Raw genomic sequence first — 18225 nt, 5'->3', positions numbered from 1 at the left:
AAAGCCTTGGGACCCTGCAACCAAATGGGAGACCTGGAAGAGCTCTTGGCTCCTGGCTTCAGATCGGCGCAGCTCCGGCCGATGATGTTCCTTGGGGAGTGAATCATCGGACAGAAGATCTTCCTCTCTGTCTCTCCTCCTCTCTGTATATCTGACTTTCCAACAAAGAAAAGAAAGAAAGAAAGAAAAAAATCTTAAAAAAAAAAAAAAAGCAAATAGAGCTTTTCTTACTCAGAAAACATTCAGGCACAGTAGGAAAAAAAACTGGTGTTTTTGTTGTTTTGGTAATTCGTAGATATATATAGCCTCAAATATATGTTGAGTGCAGTGGTTAAGGTGTGTAACTGAGTCACTTTCCTGGCATCAGAACAGGTATTACTGATTCTGAAATCTGTTGTATTTGTCCCACCTTCTCCCCCTTCTCCCTCTCTGCTACTGCCCCTGCTGTCTTTTCAGAGTTAAGTTACACTTCATTTAGGACCACACTATCACCCACATGATTGAGTCAACAATTTATGGCTTTTAAAAATAGGGATTCTGTCCTCTCTTAGGTTTATTGTTTATCATAATCATCTTTCAAGTGAAAAGGCTAATTTACTCTTTCTATAGGAATATTTGAAGCTTGATTATCATAATATTACAGCTACCTGAAAAGGTCTAAAATGGGACATTGACCTTGAATATATTTTTGCATTTAGCTCACAGTGCTTAACATTCAGGAAAGAATATGACTGCAACTCATTTATTAATGTATAATCTCACAATGTTAACTAGCACTCTATAAATATGTGCCATAGAGATTACTTGAAACTCTGTAGGATGCCATAAAACACACTTTGTATTTTGGTCTGATGAGTATGTTGAAAGTACAGTATAACTAAAGTCGATTGTCCCATTGGAGCTACTGCAGTTTATAGTTTAATTTTTACTGACATTTCACCATGTATATTATTAGCTTGACAAAATGAAAGGGAAATAATCCTGAATTAATTGAACAGGAGCCAAATTATTTCTATTAGTTTTTGTATCTCTGATTATAATTTTTTTCTTTCACATTCATGAAAACATCAGAAAACAAGTTTGTTGTATTATTACGGTGAGGCAATTGCTCTCTAGAGAATGGCCTTTTTTTTTCTTGACTCCATAATTTGGGAATGGGATGGATTTATAGGACAAGAGCTTTATCAAAAGGAAAGATTTTTATTAGTGCTTCTGTGGAAGTGATCACTTTCAGTAGAAATGATTGCTTCTTGCCAATGGAGACAATAATTTAAATATCAAAGCCTGTGCCCTAGAAATGAAAGGCAACAGAAAATGAAATATGATGAATTGATAGAGGGTTGGTGGTAATAAAAAGTAGTCATCCTGACTTCCAAAGAAGTCTGTGTGCTCTCAGTGGGAAAGGTGTGCAGGTTTAGAGCACAATAGAGGTGCCAATGTGTAGATGAAGATCCAGGATGAGTAGGTGAGGGGACCTTACAAGGCCGCAAAGGATGGCCTCTGGACCTTTTTGCCTGTCCTTTAAGGTCTTTAAGGGGATAAATTGTGGCTTTTCCTTTGGAGCTCAACATAGTAGACTGACAGCCCTGGCATGCTTTTTGCAGTGAGATATACTATGCAAACTTCCTCAAAGGGTGCAGGAAAGATGGTGCAAGAAGTTGAACAGCTTCTCAAAGGTTTTATGATCCGGTAGAAAAATCTGGAAGGTAGATCACAAAGTGATTTAAAGCTCCAGATTGCTTGAACTTGTTTAGTTTTGAATGTTTAGCAAATGATCCATGTGCAATATTGGAGGAAACTTCAAAACGTTCATAAAAAATTGAATTAAATGGCATGTTTATTCAAAATCCAGACATTGTTTTTTGTAAGATGCATTTTCCATGAACTCTATGTAGGTCTGTTTGCAGAATCTAAATCTGCTTCACAAATGACATAGATAAGCTTTAACCAGTTTACTACAGGTTAGTCTTATTAATTATCAGATAAAGAAAATGAGAGCTAAAAATAACTATTAATAACAGTAAAGTTACCATTTCTCACCACTTTAAGAGCATAAAAACCATTGTCAGTATACTGGCGATAATGGTGCTGGTTAAAGCACAGTGAAAAGGCGTAGTTGTGCAACTTACAGGACTCCACCTTTTCACAGGAGTGGCCCTGGTGGCCCCTCCTTTGTTTCAAATGGAAACAAAAAGTGCTTGGTCTCTTTGGTGTATCTGTGCATTACCTGGGAACAGGGGAGTGAAGTTGTCCGGATACTGGTGACTATTGTTTACGGAAGAAAAGAGAAACTATGCCTATAGCGAGGGTGTGATGCATGACAGACTGATATTAACTAATGTGCTAGTACTCTTTTTGAAACTGGCGGACGACGTTTTTTTGTTGCTTGAATCCATTTTTCCTGATTTGGGTTGACTCCTTGTGGTAAGATTGTGAAGTGAATGGACTGCTCAGCACTCTGGGTTTATTATAGGCTGTTTCTCTGTTTGATAGTCACCCCCAGTCCACTCCCCCAATACACACACAAACATCCTGCCCCAAAACACATACCCCACAATTCTTTTGCAGTTGAGTTTCTTGAAGGCTGAACAACAGTATTGCTCTGCTTCGCTATGATGCTCTATTCCTTTCACCTTTGAGGTGAGAAACTTCTATGATTAAGAAAGATTTTTGAGTTACTGAGCTATGTATGGGTTTATAAAATATGCTAGAAAGCTGTCTTCAAAGGTCTGGGCAGTGGGTATTATTTTAAATATTAAATTGGTGATGTTGGATTCAAGATTCTAAGTGTAATCTTAGGCCCTTGACTGGTACAGGTGACGATTTGATCCCAAGGGGAAAACATCCAGCTCAACAAACCTAATATACTTCTGGCCCTGCAGAAAGCGGCAAGCTCAGGGAACACTGCCCCTCCGTAGATGAAATATGGTGAGTGCAAGATCAGTGGGGACGAGAGCGTCCGCGTCCGCGTATGTGTCTCTGTGGGCACAGAAGGAAGATGTATGCATGGAGATGAGTCTAAATATGTTTCAGAATACACGCGGAAGAAATCAAATGATTCCCAAAAAGAGCAAAAACACCCAGAAAGGGAAATAAGACAATTCTGGGGAATAAACAATCACCTCTATAAAATATGATGACCCGAGGTCCGTCAGTAAATAATTGACTACAAATCTTGCCTTTAAAAAGCCATTTCAAAGGAGGAATAAACAGGCTCTGTCACAGCATGATAATGTAAAGAAACTGAACACAGCACAGGTTTTCTGCACACGTCTCAAACTGTAGTGTGTGCATCGAGTCCACTATGATGTATTGAGCCCAGTAAATAATTCTTACTTAAGAAATTATATTGGGCAAAAATTAGAATTTTTTTTTTTTGGAACATATGTCTTTTCAAACCGTGTGCAATTGAACCTATTCAAGATTTTGGTTTATTCAGACATCAAGAAGTAAGAATAGGAAACAAAGATGTTTTCCTGTCTAATGCAGGATTAGCTTCTATATGTCTTCGACTGCATTTTTGAAAAGTCATGTTCCTTTTTCAAAATGCCTTTTTATTGATTTTTTTTAATTGTCCAGTGATTACATGTCTCTCCTTTTAGAATGAATAGACAAATCTTTTTCTTCTCCTGCCAGAGTGGCTACAGCAGGCCTGACTTTTCTACATCTCCAAGCCTTTTAATTCACTGCTCACAACCAAATTTACATCTTAATTGCAGAGTTCACATTTAACAATATAGACAGCATAATGCTACTGGTAATTAAGCTCTTACTACCTGCTTTTACACAGTGTTCTCAGGCACAGTTTTAGCTATGTGAGTTGGGATGTGGAAACTTGATTGCATTTAGACCACAAATAAAAGGAGTCGGGCCCGTATCTTAGACATGGCTAAATACAGGGCAGGGAGATTGCTTTATTCCAGGGGGCGTGGGGGGAGAAACACATCACGGCTGTCATTTTCTCCCCTCTGTGTTAATGGGGCAGTCCTCTTTCGCTGTTTTGATTTTTGAAGACTTAGAAAATGAAAGAGGGTTGTGAGACTTGAGTTCTGATTTTGTTCATCTAATGCACCCTGAAAAAAATCTGCATTAATTTTATCTCAGAGTTTACATTATTTCTATTAAGTCATATGCAAAGCTGAGACTCAAAACAGTAGAGCTGAATTATATAAAAATTTGGGGTCTTAAAAAGATGTCAATGAATAGCATCTGTCTATTGCAATGTGCATTTGCTCATCTAAAAAAATCTTGTCATTTAAAATAAGACTTCAGCATGTTCTTTGTCAAATAGAAATTAGAAGCGCAGTATCCATTATTAAAGGAGGAACAACACGTCTTTCTTCTTACACCTTAGTTTTTTGGGAACACTGTTGATTGGGAATTTTTTTTTGTTTGGTCAATTATTGTGTTTGAAACTAGTGTTTAAGGCTGTGTGAGGGTTTACAAAATGTATCTAGGGAAGTAGGAAGTATTAGAGAAACAGATATGTACACTGTATTTTATCTGAAAGCTGGGCGTTTTGGGGGTAAAATCATACATTTGTATGCATGTCTGAGTTTAGAAGCCTGTATTAAAATCAGTGTATAATCAAGAACACTTTTAGTAAAGTTTTCCCCATCCAAACTAGTGTTTCTTTACCCTGCAGCCCTCAGCCCGCTGGCCTCCAAGGAACCAATTCCCTTGGAGGTTGTTTCCTTTTGGTTTTGAAAAGCTTCATATTGTGTATCTCCATGTAGAGAGAGGCGCAGGCAGGGTACTGTTTACACACATAATTTACATAGGCATTCTCTCAAATCGCGTGGATGCACTAATTCCTCTTCTGTAGTGCTTGCAAAACTGGGTTTTATCTCTGAGAGGACGCTGCCAGTCTACACGCTTCAACAATCTAGAAGGATGTCTTTTATTAAAAAAAAAAATCACAACAACAAAAACGCCCATTCCATGCCAGGACAGCAGGGAGAGACATGGTTAGCAATCAGGGAGAAAGTCCGGCACCCCAGAAGCGGTGGCCCCCAGGGAAACAGAACACAGACAGGGCAGGACAAACTTAGGGATTCTATCTACCTTCCGGAGAATCCTCTCCCACATTAACAGAGTCTGCGTGAGTTCTTCTTTTCAAAGCCACACAGATCTTAGAAACCACAGGCAGATCCCTCCAGTGCTTAGAGAGTGAAGTTAGTTGTGTTTCTTCTGGAGAAAGGGGGGGGGGTGGAGTGGAGGGGTGGAGGGGTGGAGGGGTAGGGGGAAGGAAGGGAGGAAGAGAGAGAGAGAGAGAGAGAGAGAGGGAGGGAGGAACCGAGCGAGAGGGCGGAAGAGCAGAGCCAGCGTCCCGCTCCGAGCCGTCCCCGCTCGCCCGCCTCTGCCCCTGCCCGCCCGGCTCTCAGTTCTCCACCCCTCGGCGGCTCTGCACCCGCTCTACCTGCCTGGCTCCTCCGGCTCCGTGCAGCCTCGCGTCGCCTCCCTCCTGATTGGGCAGAGGCCCCCCAATCGGCTGCGCGCTTGGGCCGGTGGGACTGCATATGCGAAGCTCTACTTCATATTAATAAGCTCCAATCGGGGCTTTAAGTCCTTGATTAGGAGAGTGTGAGAGCTTTGGTCCCAACTGGCTGTGCCTATAGGCTTGTCACTAGGAGAACATTTGTGTTAATTGCACCGTGCTCTGTCAAGGAAACTTTGATTTATAGCTGGGGTACACAAATAATGGTTGCCGGTCGCACATGGATTCGGTAGAACTTTGCCTTCCTGAATCTTTTTCCCTGCACTACGAGGAAGAGTAGGTACCTTTTTCTTTTTTTTTTTTTTTCCCACTCGGCGTGGGGGTGCGTGTGCGGGGGTGGACAGAATGTATCTTCGCACCCTGGTTCAGGTAATGCCCTGGGTGTTTTGTGTGCACGGGTGCCTGTTTGTGTCTTTCTTGTGCCTTTTGTGTGGACGGTGATCTCCTAATTCAGGAAGTGGAGAATTGTTCTCTGACTGCTGGGTTACCTTTGAGGCAAGCTCAGTGACTGGCAGTGAAACAGCTGTGTGACAGTCACTTCTTATTCAGGTGCTAAGAATAGGCACTTGGCATAAATGCTTAGTGAACTGTTAAAATGCATCTTTTATTAGGACCCATTTTCCCAAGGAAAGATGTTTTAAAATACAATATTCAAAATGATTTATACTATTGAGTGCCTCTTACGTATTTGCAGTTTGACAGATATTTTAGGCTCCCTGTCATTTCAGTTCGAGGCAAAATTGCACATTGACTAATTCTCCTTCAGAGAACAATTTTAAAACTAGCCCTGTGCGATTCTGGGCTAGAATAATGTTATTTGCATGGTTAGCATTAAGTCAGCAGTTAACTGACAAATCAGTCCATTAAGTAACATGAGATTTTCACACATTATAAATATTTAAGGGGGGGAAAAACTCAGGAAGAAGCAGTGATGACTTTTAAAACCTCCTCTGAAATAGACAGTGTTAGGATTGTGGATTTGTTTTGTGTTTCCTGGCCAGAAAATGTAGAAAAGTACTTTCGCTCTTAATTGCAGTTTCATTTGTATTTACAATGATCTATACCCACACAGGAATACCTATTCAAATTACTAAGGGTGGAGGGGGTGCGGGCGAGGGGAAGGAGAAGTACATTAGGTGTTCTTGGGGAAAGGAGCAGGTCACAAACTTAATTTCAACCCAATGTTCAGATAAAATATTAGTACATCGCAGGGGTTGTCACTGGTTTCTCTCTCTGTTGAGTCAGTTATACTGCTTCTCTTGAACATTACATTAATACCAACTGTTCTCCATCTGAAAACAGTGTTGTTGGCAAACATTTCTCTGCATTGATTGTTTAGAAAATATTAAACGCTAGAGAATGGGGCCGTGCACTGTAGGTAGATGTCCACTAGCTGTCCTTAGTGACTGCAGTTTGCGTAGCTTAGTAATTAAATAAGAAATGAAAAGTGACTTGCAGTCTTGCAAGCTGTTCAAGTATGTCTGGGTGTGTGTCTCTGTGTGTGTGTACACATGCATGCGTACGCCCACACGCACTGCCCCACAGCCACACTCCCCCACGAGATGTTGGCCAACTGAAAGAATAAGAAATTGAAGGAATATCAGGCTGTGCTTGCATCAGTTTGAAACATTCATGGGGAGAAACAACCTTCCAATGTGTGAAAATAAAAATGAAAACTAAACAAAGGCAGGACTGCCCACTTAAGTGGAGGTTGAAGGTTCCTGTACCTGGGACTGGGGAAGCTGGAAACGTTTTCAAGCCAGGAGGAGAGTCTTAGCCAAGCTCACCCAGATTCTAAACTTTCTCTCATAAATAAATAAACAAACCAAACTTAAAAAATTCTCCCACCCCACCCCCCGCATCTTTTTTTAAAGTGTTTTTCTTGAATTTAACTTCTTAGATAGCTAATTTGAATAATTAGTTTAGATAAGCCTCTTAAAGCAGATGCATTTAAATGAAATCGGGGCACACGTCTCCTTGGCTTTGGCGCAAGATTCAAACTAGCTTTCTTTTTGGCTCAATTAAAAGTGATCTTTTAAAAATACAGGTTTATTGTCTAGATGTGGTTCTGATGGTTATGTGGTTCACTGGACAGACAGACCCAATGCTAAGCAACACATCTGTCTCTCTGTCTCAATTAATAAACCACGGAATTTATACATGCTATTAATATTCATAGTAATTGTACTGGGTTAAACCCCATCACGTGTGCGTATACACAGAAATGAAACCAGAGTCGTGCAGTTCAGGGGAAAACATCGGACAGCTTTTGCTTTGGAGCCTGTTAGAAAAGATTTGTACAATTTATTGACCACCATTGAGAGAATCTAACATGTTAACCTCTAACTATGTATTTTTTTGTTTTAGGAAATGTGCCAGCACATTAAAGCACATAGGCTTGAAAGCTTGTTTCACATTTAATAGCAGTCATAGCTGATAGCATAAATAGATGAAAATAATATATCTGCTCATTTTGACATATGTGTCAGTCTAATCATTGTAAATGAGTGTGCTCATCACATGAATCCCTTTCAACCTCTGATTAAAATGTAACATTGACTACAGGATTATAGAGCGGACTTAATTTTACTGACTGTTTTAACAGTTGTCACAGCTGTTGGAAGAAGGAAAGGCAATTGAAACACTCCAAAACAGACAAGGCGAAGAGGGAACAGTTTAGTAAATTTCAGCCTGCTCATTGAAATCTAGACACTGCACGTTCAGCAGTTTTGTGTTTTATGATTCCTGTTCAGAGCCATTGAAGTTTGATTTTGTGTGGTCAACTCTTTTTCTTTCAGGTTGGTTTGTTGTTTTCTCTCCTCTCTCTCTCTCTCTCTCTCTGCTTCTTCTCTCCTTATTCAAAGCTAAACTTAATGGGAATGTAACTCTCAAAAGTAATACCCTCATGTCAAAATGTAGGAAATGAAACTAAGCAGAAAGGGAAAAATTATTCTGTAACAACAACGTCTAAATCACAGAGATTCCCCCCCCACCACCTTTTTTTTTTTTTAAAGTAAAGAGAGGAGCTTTCCCCAAGTCACTTCACATGTGGTATTATTTGACAACTATGAACAGGCACTTTAAGTTGATTTTTCTAAACAAGAAGAGTTAAAACTTGAGACTTGGAGCTCATTTTACTTTTCTTGCTGTTCTCTCTAAATCTATTGAAATCACCTGCAGCCTTACAGGTATGTGGTGTTGGTGGGGTTTTCAGATGATTTTTTTGTAAATGGCTCAAGTGACAGCCAGCCTCAGCGAGGGCTGAGCCTGCCTCCGCAGAGGGGTGAGCTGTAGAATGTTGCAGCCTTGCCCGTCACATCACGACAGTGAACAAATTCTTTTTTTTTTTCTAGAAAACTAAATAATCATTGCTCATGTCCTAAACTATTAGATAGTTGAAATAGCCAGACGATGTATGTTATGTAACATATGATTTTCTCCTTGAATTAAGCAAAATAATCATGAAAACTAAAGTGTCCCTAAGTTAATGGGATAAATGTTGAATGGGAGTGGTGAGTAAATGCTGGACAACCCAGGTTACGCCAGCCCTTTGTGTCAGGATGTTTGTGTATTACCCCATGCACATTTGGTGGTAAGTTGAAAAATCCTCCTTTTGGAGAAAGGGCTGTAAAAACAGCTTTCCATTTCCTGGGCAGAGGAAAAGGGGATGGTGTGGCCACTTCTTAGAGTGATGGTTTCTCATCTAAATGTGTTCATGGCACTGCTGTTTTATTTACTGAGCCTAGTGTGTTGCAGCGGTAATTAACCCATGTTATTAGCAAAGCCCTTGTGGATATCCATTAATTCTCTTGCATGGATGATCATTTTCCTAGTGTTTTTCCCCCAATAAGATAGTATTGTTCTTTTTTTAAAACAAAATCCTAAATAGGCAGCTTTTAATATATTTCTTAGATTTAATTTGACCTGTAATATATATTGACCCTCTTATGAAGAATGGTATTCTAATTTGGCTTTTCAAAATGCTAATAAAAGGAAGAAGGGAAAAAATTGTTCCTTTCAAAGTAAAAAAGACAAGAAATTAGGGTTTAACAGGAAAAGAATGCAGGACATCCGTTTTAACTCCAAATTTTCCAGATCTTAAAATTTATAATAATTTGTATCTGAAAGGTCTTTGGATCAGGTTTTTACTTAGCTAATAACACTTGAGGCATTTTTGTAAAATATTGAGCCAGCAGAAAAATACTTGTGCTTCCAATGCTGAGAAAAGATAAGGACCATCTCATTAGCCGGGCCATACTTTTGCAATTAATTTTAGATACCTGGTGCTATTCATCAAAGAGGGCAGCCAACTTCTCTATGATGTTCTTGACAATACTTTCACAATACCTCAATCCTGCAAGAATTTCAGACAAAGAAGAGACTGTTTTTTTTTTGAAAGGTAGTCTTAATGTCCAATCCCATGTCCGAATCACTTGTGAAAAATTTCTTAACATTTGTTGTAGCCTAGTGAACAAACTAAATATTTCTTTGTCTAACTCGGGAAGTGAGAATTCTGTACTGCAGGTCTTGCTTTATTTCATTTCCTAAGAGAAATCACAGTACGGACTTAGAGCTGATACTTTTCCTTACAAGTGGCAATTAGCAGCAATGATCTCTGCTAAATCAATTCATCTCAAATCAACTTTGAAAAATTCCCTACCAGGTTTGGCAGTGAGCGGAGAGCATTTAAGAGATCTTGCTAGAACTTTGAAGTCACCCCAGCAGTGAAGTGTTGCTCTGAATCTTGCTTCCTAACCAATTCGTGGCTGAGAGAAACAATGCAATGTTGATCTGCTGTGCGTGCGTGTGAGCCCCGGCCCTAGCCAGTTCTCTGGAGAAAATCTTTGATTACCCTGGCCCAGTTTGTTCAGTTGTTATCTCTTTTACATCCACTGGCATTGTATTAAATTGTCATTGTCCTAAAGCACACGAGATAGAAATGAATTGCAGTTCCATACCTTCTCTGACAGTGAAATATTTAGCCTCTCTTTCTCCAATCATACTTATGTGTGTCTTTGATAGTGCAGTGATGGCACAAAGCATCTTTGCCGCTCGGCATTCTTCTTATCTCATTTTGTATATTTTGCCCGAGATGGCCATTCTCCCAGCTGTGTACATATGGGTGTATGCCCTCTATGCCACTCTTAATAGAACACATGTAGTACTATAAAATCCAGAGCCATTGATGATCTCCACACGAGTGTGTGTGTGTGTTCATGTATGCTATGCATGTGAAATCCATGTATGTATGGGAAGAGATCTATGCAGGCTATGGATATGCTGTGAATATTATTCATTTCATTTATTCAATATTGAGTAATAATAAATAATTTGTAAAATAGGAAATAGACTACTGATATTAAATGGATTATTTAATGGTTTGGGCCCATATCCAAGAAACAATTTGGATTTAGCTCTTGGCTCCGTCTTATACAATTGGGCCTGACAGATGCACCTTCATGTAAACCATGATAATTTCAAATGCAAAACATGGATTCCACTTATCTGCACTATACAAATATCTCCTTTGCTACATTTTTTTTTTAATAAAACCAAATGTATAAAATTAGTAAATATGTCTAGGGGTGCATCACAGCTTTCATACTTACTAAATATTATTTTTGAGAAGTAAATTTAGCGGGCTGTGATTTTATTTGTCAAATTTAAATGAGTGTTCACTGAAAACACAATTGCTGTTCTAACTCTGACTCATATTCCTATGTAAATCCCTAGATTCGCTTTTTACCTTTGTTTGACTGAGTAGCACTTTAATAGGTTGACGGTTACTGGTGTTTTTTGTTTTGTTTTGTTTTTCCCCAAACCTTCTGCTAGCTGCTTTTTAATGTCAGTCCATCAGATCAAAGTTAGCACCTTAATTGTGAGAGGGTGATAAGTGACAGCCTTGTGTCTCTTGGAAGACTTACCTGGCTTTTTATTCTTCAACTTTATTTGTAGGCTTGGGCTTTTTAAGTTTGGGGAAGCCTTGGCTGCTGGAGAATAATATCCATTCAGAGTTTGAGCACACCTGTCTTCCATGTCTACCTCCTCTTTTCAAAGTGCCAGCTGTCTCCTTTTCTCTGATCCAAGCAGTGTTTCTCCGAGATATTTTCTAGTTGGTTATCCAAAACCTTGGACAGAGAGGATTTAGATTCTGTGCCTTTTGTTTGTATGTGTGTACATACATATGTCCCTTCCTTGTCCTATTTTAAAGTTATTTTTCAAATTTTTAGAGGAAACTTGATTTTTATGTCTTAATTTCCTCACATGATATGCCATTTTAGTTCGGGACAATGCACATGTATTTGGATGGTAACTCACTGAGGTGAAACAATGGAGAAGGTACAGTTTTAAAGGAATTAACTTGAAAGTCTTTAGCAATATACTAGCATAGTTCTGTATGTACATTTGACCAAAGATGTATAACACGTAACAGTCGTTATTGGAAATGACAACTTGCGGCCACTTGGAATTCTTTCACACAATATAGTAAATGAAAACATTAGCTCCTTTTGGCATTTAAAGTCTGCTTAATCCTTATTGAAGTGTTAAAATCCCTAGGAAGTCTACTTCAGATTAAATTACATGCTAAAAAAAAGAGCTTAAAATTAAATTTATGTTTAATTGTGAAAACATTCTTGTTGTATACATTCCTCAATACTTTCTCATATTGCTTTGAGTGAGGTGAAATCACATATATTATTTTCATAATTTCTGATTGGACATAAACATTATGTGGAATATGCCTGGCAGCACTTACCTAGCCAAAGAAAACACATTAATATTAAGGATACTGAAGGCTGTCAGGCATATCACAGGCATGTCAATTTAACATTGCTTCATCATACACCATCTCTGTAAATAGTTGGTTCAGATGATGCGAAGTAAAAAGGAATACGCCTATAGATTCTCATTTCATGTCAGAGATGGATGGCAAGTGTAAAATTAAAGACAATCAGCATACTTGCTTTCAATACAAATAATACATATAATAATATCAACAATAAGGAGTATTTTCAAATACATAATTTAAACTTATCTCAATCTTTCTGACCTATCTTTTATTGCCTTGGAAGTAAAACAAGATTTTCCAACAGGATTTCCCAGATGGTGAACTTTGATTGCTTTTCTTTATAAAGTAAAAATGTAAGGAAGTAGGGTCAGGTGTGTCCATTTTTAATTGTGTGTCCATCTTTTTGTTTTAATTTGTGTACATTTTCTGGGAAAAAAATTCTTGTGTTTTCTTTTGACATGGCTTATTCAATATGCGAAGAAGAAAATGTTATAAAGTAAATCAGAAACTTGTGTACACAGAAAGGCCAAATGATTCCTAATTCTGATTTTTTTCATCATCAGAAGGATGTGTTTGTAAGTGGTAATTTCTTTTTCATCTGCTCTAGGAAGGTCTATTCATTTCTAGTGGCTTTTAAGAATTTCCACAAAGGACTTGTTAAATAAATATATTTCCTTTTAATACTCACAATGTGAGTTAAAAGGTTTTAAAGGGTATACTTTTCAAGTTAGTAAATATTTAAGAAATTTTGTAAAAACTGAGTTTGCTTTGAAAATAGTTTGAGAGCTTCTTAATCATATGTGCAGAATTCTATCTGAAGTTAGCAGAAAGAGCAGAGCATGCGATAAGGACAGACTACAGCAGTTATTTAAAAGAAAAAATTCAAATGTGAGGTTGCTCAATCAATTGTCCTTTGCCCTCCAGAATTCCAAATTATCATAGGGATTTAGCTTGTCTTAAAAAAAGTGAGATGACCATGTTAAACTGTATTCACGTTTCCATAAATGAAAGGAATGTTGCGACAATGCCTTCTTTCTAGCCATTCATCCATTAAAACAGATTCTGAGAAGGAATATTAAGCCCATAAGCTATGGATGGGAAAGAGGTGAAACGGTCAAGGAAAACCATGTGTTTTGCAAGTGGGGAAGTCACTGTATACAGTTGGTCCTGGGTCCTATGAAATGACAGAAGCATCCCTTTTATCCATAGACTTGAGTGAGACCTGCCTCTTCAGTCATGGGATCATAGTGTCACAGATGGAAACACAGTCATCCACTGAATTGTACTGAACTGCACACTTGGCTCATTCATCTCCTTGCTCTGCACAGCTAAAGGAAGGCTCCTTCTGTGCTTGGAGTCTAGACAGCGTCAGAAGTTGGGCTCAGGTGGGAGCATGTGGCCATCTTTTACTGTTTGTTTTTTTCCTAACCATGCGGCAAAGAGAGGCGAGGAACAAATGGACCATTTATGCACAGAAATTTAATCACAGATTCGTTCCCAGTGTCAGGAGTTTGGTTTTTGCTCAGTTGTGAAGTAAATTTCTGATTTTTCTCATGTTTTGAGAAATGTCATGGTTGTCCTTCCTGCTCCAAAGTTGTCCCCATAAATGATTAGGTGTGCCCCCCCCCATTTATGCCAATCATGAACTGGTTTAAGTATTTTGCCATAGCTAGAAATGAAGAACAGATCATCTATTTACATTATTTTGGATAATTTTCCTTTTTGTGTGTGTATGTATACCTTTATATTGAGCTATTAGGTTGGTTAAGTCTGAAGCATAAGGAAAATAATGAGAGGTTAAAAACTCAAATTGTATTTTTCTTATTTCTTTATTTCCTTATAGTGAACAAAACTTTAATGTCTAGAGCATTTATGAGGGTTTTAATGATTGGAAAATCTATCCTGAGAATGTGGTCACCATATGTGACAGCCTTGCTTTGTATCTTGTCTTCAGTTTATGGGGTAAGTTCGGAGATATTGTCTACTGTCTTCATTTGCTTACGTATGGAATCCCTTTCCCTCCACAATGAGATAACCTGAAGTGGGGGGGAAATGCCTGTTCACTTCTAAACCACTGTCCTGAACACCTTCCCCTTCTCAATCCCAGCAGTAGAGCCTTTTCCAATTTCTGTTTCCATCCATCTGTTTTGCTAAAGGATCATTTACTTTGGCCAAAGGTAAGTGCATGATACTCATCAACATTTGCATACGTAGTGTGCTTGGTTTTCCTCCTGAATTCCAAAGAGCTTGCCTCCAACTTTTCATATTTGCTTTTCCTTTGTTTCTGTTTGTTGTGCATTCTAGTTGGGTGTATTTATACTGCTTTTGTTTTTTGTTATTATTATTATTGTCATTTTGGGATACTCACTGCTGACATTTTTGTTAAGTTAATGTCACAGCACAGAAACTTGTGGCAACCTGGAATCTGGCTATAGTGCATAGAAGATACAAGTTATGTTTGATTATGTGTAAATACAGCTAGTTAGTTGGGGGTTTATCTGATAGGTTGGCAGAAAGAGAGAGGAGCAATACAGACTGCTTTCAGTAACTGTGCTGTTCATACACCCGATAAGATTGAGAGAGCTTTTCGAAATGCTGATAGGCTTTGAATAAGAAAAGAATAATCACTTCTCCTGGCACCAGCTTATCGGGAATGAAGTAAAATGCCAACACTTTTACATTAGCAAAAGTAAATGTTTTAGACACTCTGCGCCTTTTTCATTCAAGTTAAATAGAAGGGGAGCTTTTGAGTGTGCTGTAATGAATAGAAGGATTTATTACCTTGCCTAAATTACAGGTGAATATGTTGATAAAGGAACCTTCAGCATCAACAGCAGCTTCTTTGATAAGCAGGTACCTCTGTGCTGAACATTCTCTGGAGAAATTAAGTATGCCTTTTTCCACTCCAGTTCTATTAAACATCATTTCTGATGTCAGAAGATGTAGTTAGGTCCTGTGTCAGTGGAGTCTCCTTGTTTTGCCTGTGAATGGGTGATAGGGATTTGAAACTTAGCTTATCTGGCTTGTAAAACACTGGAGTGCTGGTGTTAAATAAGTTAGGGCATCTGTAAGTTTCCAGCAGGAGCCGGGGCAAGCAAACTCCTGGAAAAGAAATCCACCTCCCCACCCCACCAAACCCCGCCAAATTAGGGATGAAGTGAGATTAATTATAAATCTAGCATACTTTCTAATAGGAAGATAAATGCCTTTGTCCAAGCAGTGGTCCGCTTTCAAGCACTTCCTAGTAAGGAAGAGATATTGGTTTTGCTCTTCAGATAAACCATTAGGTTTCCCAGTTCTCTCATTTTCTCTTCTTTGTAATTTGAGGCCTACAAATAATTTGGCGTATTCAGATTTGATAAATGATAGTGCAAGAGCAGATTGATTGATTTTGGATTACTATTGATTACTCTCAATGAGATCACTGTGACACACTCGAATCAATAGCATTCGATTAAGCAAGGCACCACCGTTCTATACATTCAGTGGCAGTGGGGAATACAGCAGCAGAATGTTCACAAGCTGATAAATTGACAAAGCATTCAGCTTTAAATAGCCCTTTGTTCAGCACTAGTTCCTTAAAATATATTTCATTGGAAAGTTCGTTTTTGCAACTCGGGGCCTTTCTGTGGAAGAAAGGTCATCAGTTTAAGGTTTATTAAATTTTAACTAAAAACAACTGGGCTCCATTTAGGCGTAAAATAATTTAAGGACTTACTGCAGGCAACCTTCATGCTTTTGAGCTGTTGCTCAAAGGTTTTGTTCTTTTATGAAGATGTCAATTGTAAACATAAAAATGCATCACTGGAAATGTAATGGCTTAAGATTCAAACGGAAATAAAAATTCCTGCCTGAGGAAAGCACTATCATCAGAATAAGGTGGTCTTCCCTTCCGAAGTGGGCATGCTCAGGAGGAGTGCCGGGAGGCAGCAGCAGGTGGAACGCTGTGGTCAAACTCACAGCAGCGTGTCTGTCCCCCCCTCTCAGGGTATTCATCATGTCGCCCACACTACATGCAAAACACTAAATATTATTTGATGTAAGAACCATTACTACTACCGATCCCCTGGAATCTCTCTGTATTGAGTAAACTTACAAAGTTGCTGGGTGCAGAATTCATCCATCCTTTCAAGTCCTGTAGTCATGGCCCTCAAGGGTAAACTTTTCCTATCACAATCCATCGTTGTGCAGTTGGCACTTGGAATGCAGTTTTTGCTGTTCCATACAATCATACTGCTAAGTGGCTTTTCACAGAAGTGAGTGGTGTGGGTGTGTTCACCAGTGTGGAGGTAATCCTGTGTACAAACTTGATTGCTGAGACTTACTGCTAGGACTTGGGTGTGCAAGGCCTTAAGAGGTTTCACATCTTATACTCCTAGATAATTTCTCTGAATTTGGTACTAATTTTTTTTAAAAAGGGCCAGTTTGGAACCCTCAAATTCCCTGACAAAACATCACTTTTTTAAAAAATGGCAAACAAGGTAATGGGATTCTAATTATATTAGGCGGAACCATACAAAGTTGCCATTACTGTTGATCAAGAAATGATCAAATAATATCAGCAATGTTATATGATTTGACACAACCATTGAACTTATTTCCATACTGTTCATATTTCATAATCATATTGAAAGTGACAACTTTTTGGCGGATTGGGTCAGATTATGAAAGACAAAAGAATTCCACTTATAACTGTGACAGCTATGTTGTCACGTTTACCAACTATTGTGTCCTTCCTCGCCGTTAGTGTTGCCAGCTGCAGTGTGTTGTTGACACTGGGTGTCCGGTAGGACTCGAGGTGGAACCCCCATGCTAAGAGTAGCCTTGTAAACTAGGGAAGGCCATGACACCAGCAAGAGGAAATAGGACTCTCCCCTCTCCTCCCTCTCCGCCAGAGAATGCAGCTAAGGGTAAATTCGTTTGAAAGCAAACTGGGGAAAAGATGCAGAAGCACTTCATTCTCACATCTATTCGTTAAGAGAGCCTTAACATGCTAGTTGGTACTTTTCTGGCTTTCCCCAGAGAAGTATTAAAACTGTGCTCCATTCAACCTGGGTGCCTCCGTGCAGACACAGAACGCGCTGCGTCGTCAGCGGAGCCCGTGCTGCTTTATTGGCTGGGTGCAGGCGGGAAAGGGGCTTCAGGGGCTGTAATAAAGTGACCCCTGTGCACCCGTTTGACCCGCCCTCTGCACGGATGTGTGGCTTGTTTCGGAGCTGTCCTGTGCTGGTCAACGGGAGCTCTCTATGCCCACCTGTCGGCAGAACTTAGCTTCCAGACAGGAAGGAAATTGGCTCTTTCTATAGACAGTAGGGAGGGAGGGCTGCTGGTGCCACCGCTGGAAATGTCAACACAAAACACACCTTGACTTAGGGTCACGGCAGGCCTGGGTAAGTTTTTCTCACCCCGGGTAAGCACACGACAGCTTACATCTTGTTCTGCAGACAAGGAGGGTGGGCATCGTTTACGGGGACTTGATTGAGCGAATGCCTCTCACTGGTCCCACTGTCAGTCTTGGAGTTTTTTCTTAGTAGTGCATTTCCCCCCTGTCTGTGGCACTGAATTTGATTTATCGCTGGTTCTGGGATCAAAAAAGAAATCATTCCTTTTGATGTTTGCTATTAGGCACATGCAGTGCAGGGGGGCTGGCGGTGGAAACAGAGCGGTGTTAACACACACGTCAGTGTCTTGGCCACACGGTGGCCCCTGTATATTCTCTCTTCCTTTTTCACATAAAAATCTGTGAGCGGTGAGGCAGCTACGGAGCTTTTCAAATTGATAATCATATTTTAGTTTACGTTCTTTTGGCAGGAGCCCCAACCAGTAGCTCAGCTATACCGGATTAGAGTGACATTTCTTTTTTCTTATTTTTCATTAATTTGACCAAAAGACAAAAAAGGTTCAAGAAAATAAGAAACTCAATGAATTTTTTTTTTTT

General features: G+C 39.3%; 1 protein-coding gene across 5 annotated transcripts in view; it reads left to right on the top strand.

Annotated features, from left to right (window-relative positions):
* ESRRG (estrogen related receptor gamma) overlaps window positions 1-18225 on the top strand; it is a 607759-nt gene that overhangs the window by 378850 nt on the left and 210684 nt on the right. Inside the window, exons 1-2 of one of the 5 annotated variants that reach the window (XM_004578636.2) lie at window positions 13497-13672; window positions 14131-14249. The exons of 3 other annotated variants lie outside the window; for them this stretch is intronic. In XM_004578636.2, the coding sequence (XP_004578693.1) occupies window positions 14245-14249 (5 nt within the window). In that variant the 5' untranslated portion in view covers window positions 13497-13672; window positions 14131-14244. Of the gene's footprint in view, window positions 1-5571; window positions 5774-13496; window positions 13673-14130; window positions 14250-18225 lie in introns of those variants that run through there. One more of the 5 variants, XM_004578635.2, reaches the window with a different exon arrangement.

The sequence above is a fragment of the Ochotona princeps genome, chromosome 10 (genome assembly GCF_030435755.1).
Source record: "Ochotona princeps isolate mOchPri1 chromosome 10, mOchPri1.hap1, whole genome shotgun sequence".
NCBI classification, from domain to species: Eukaryota; Metazoa; Chordata; class Mammalia; order Lagomorpha; family Ochotonidae; genus Ochotona; species Ochotona princeps.
Note: the sequence above shows the minus strand (reverse complement) of the source record. Positions and strands in the feature narration are given on the sequence as shown.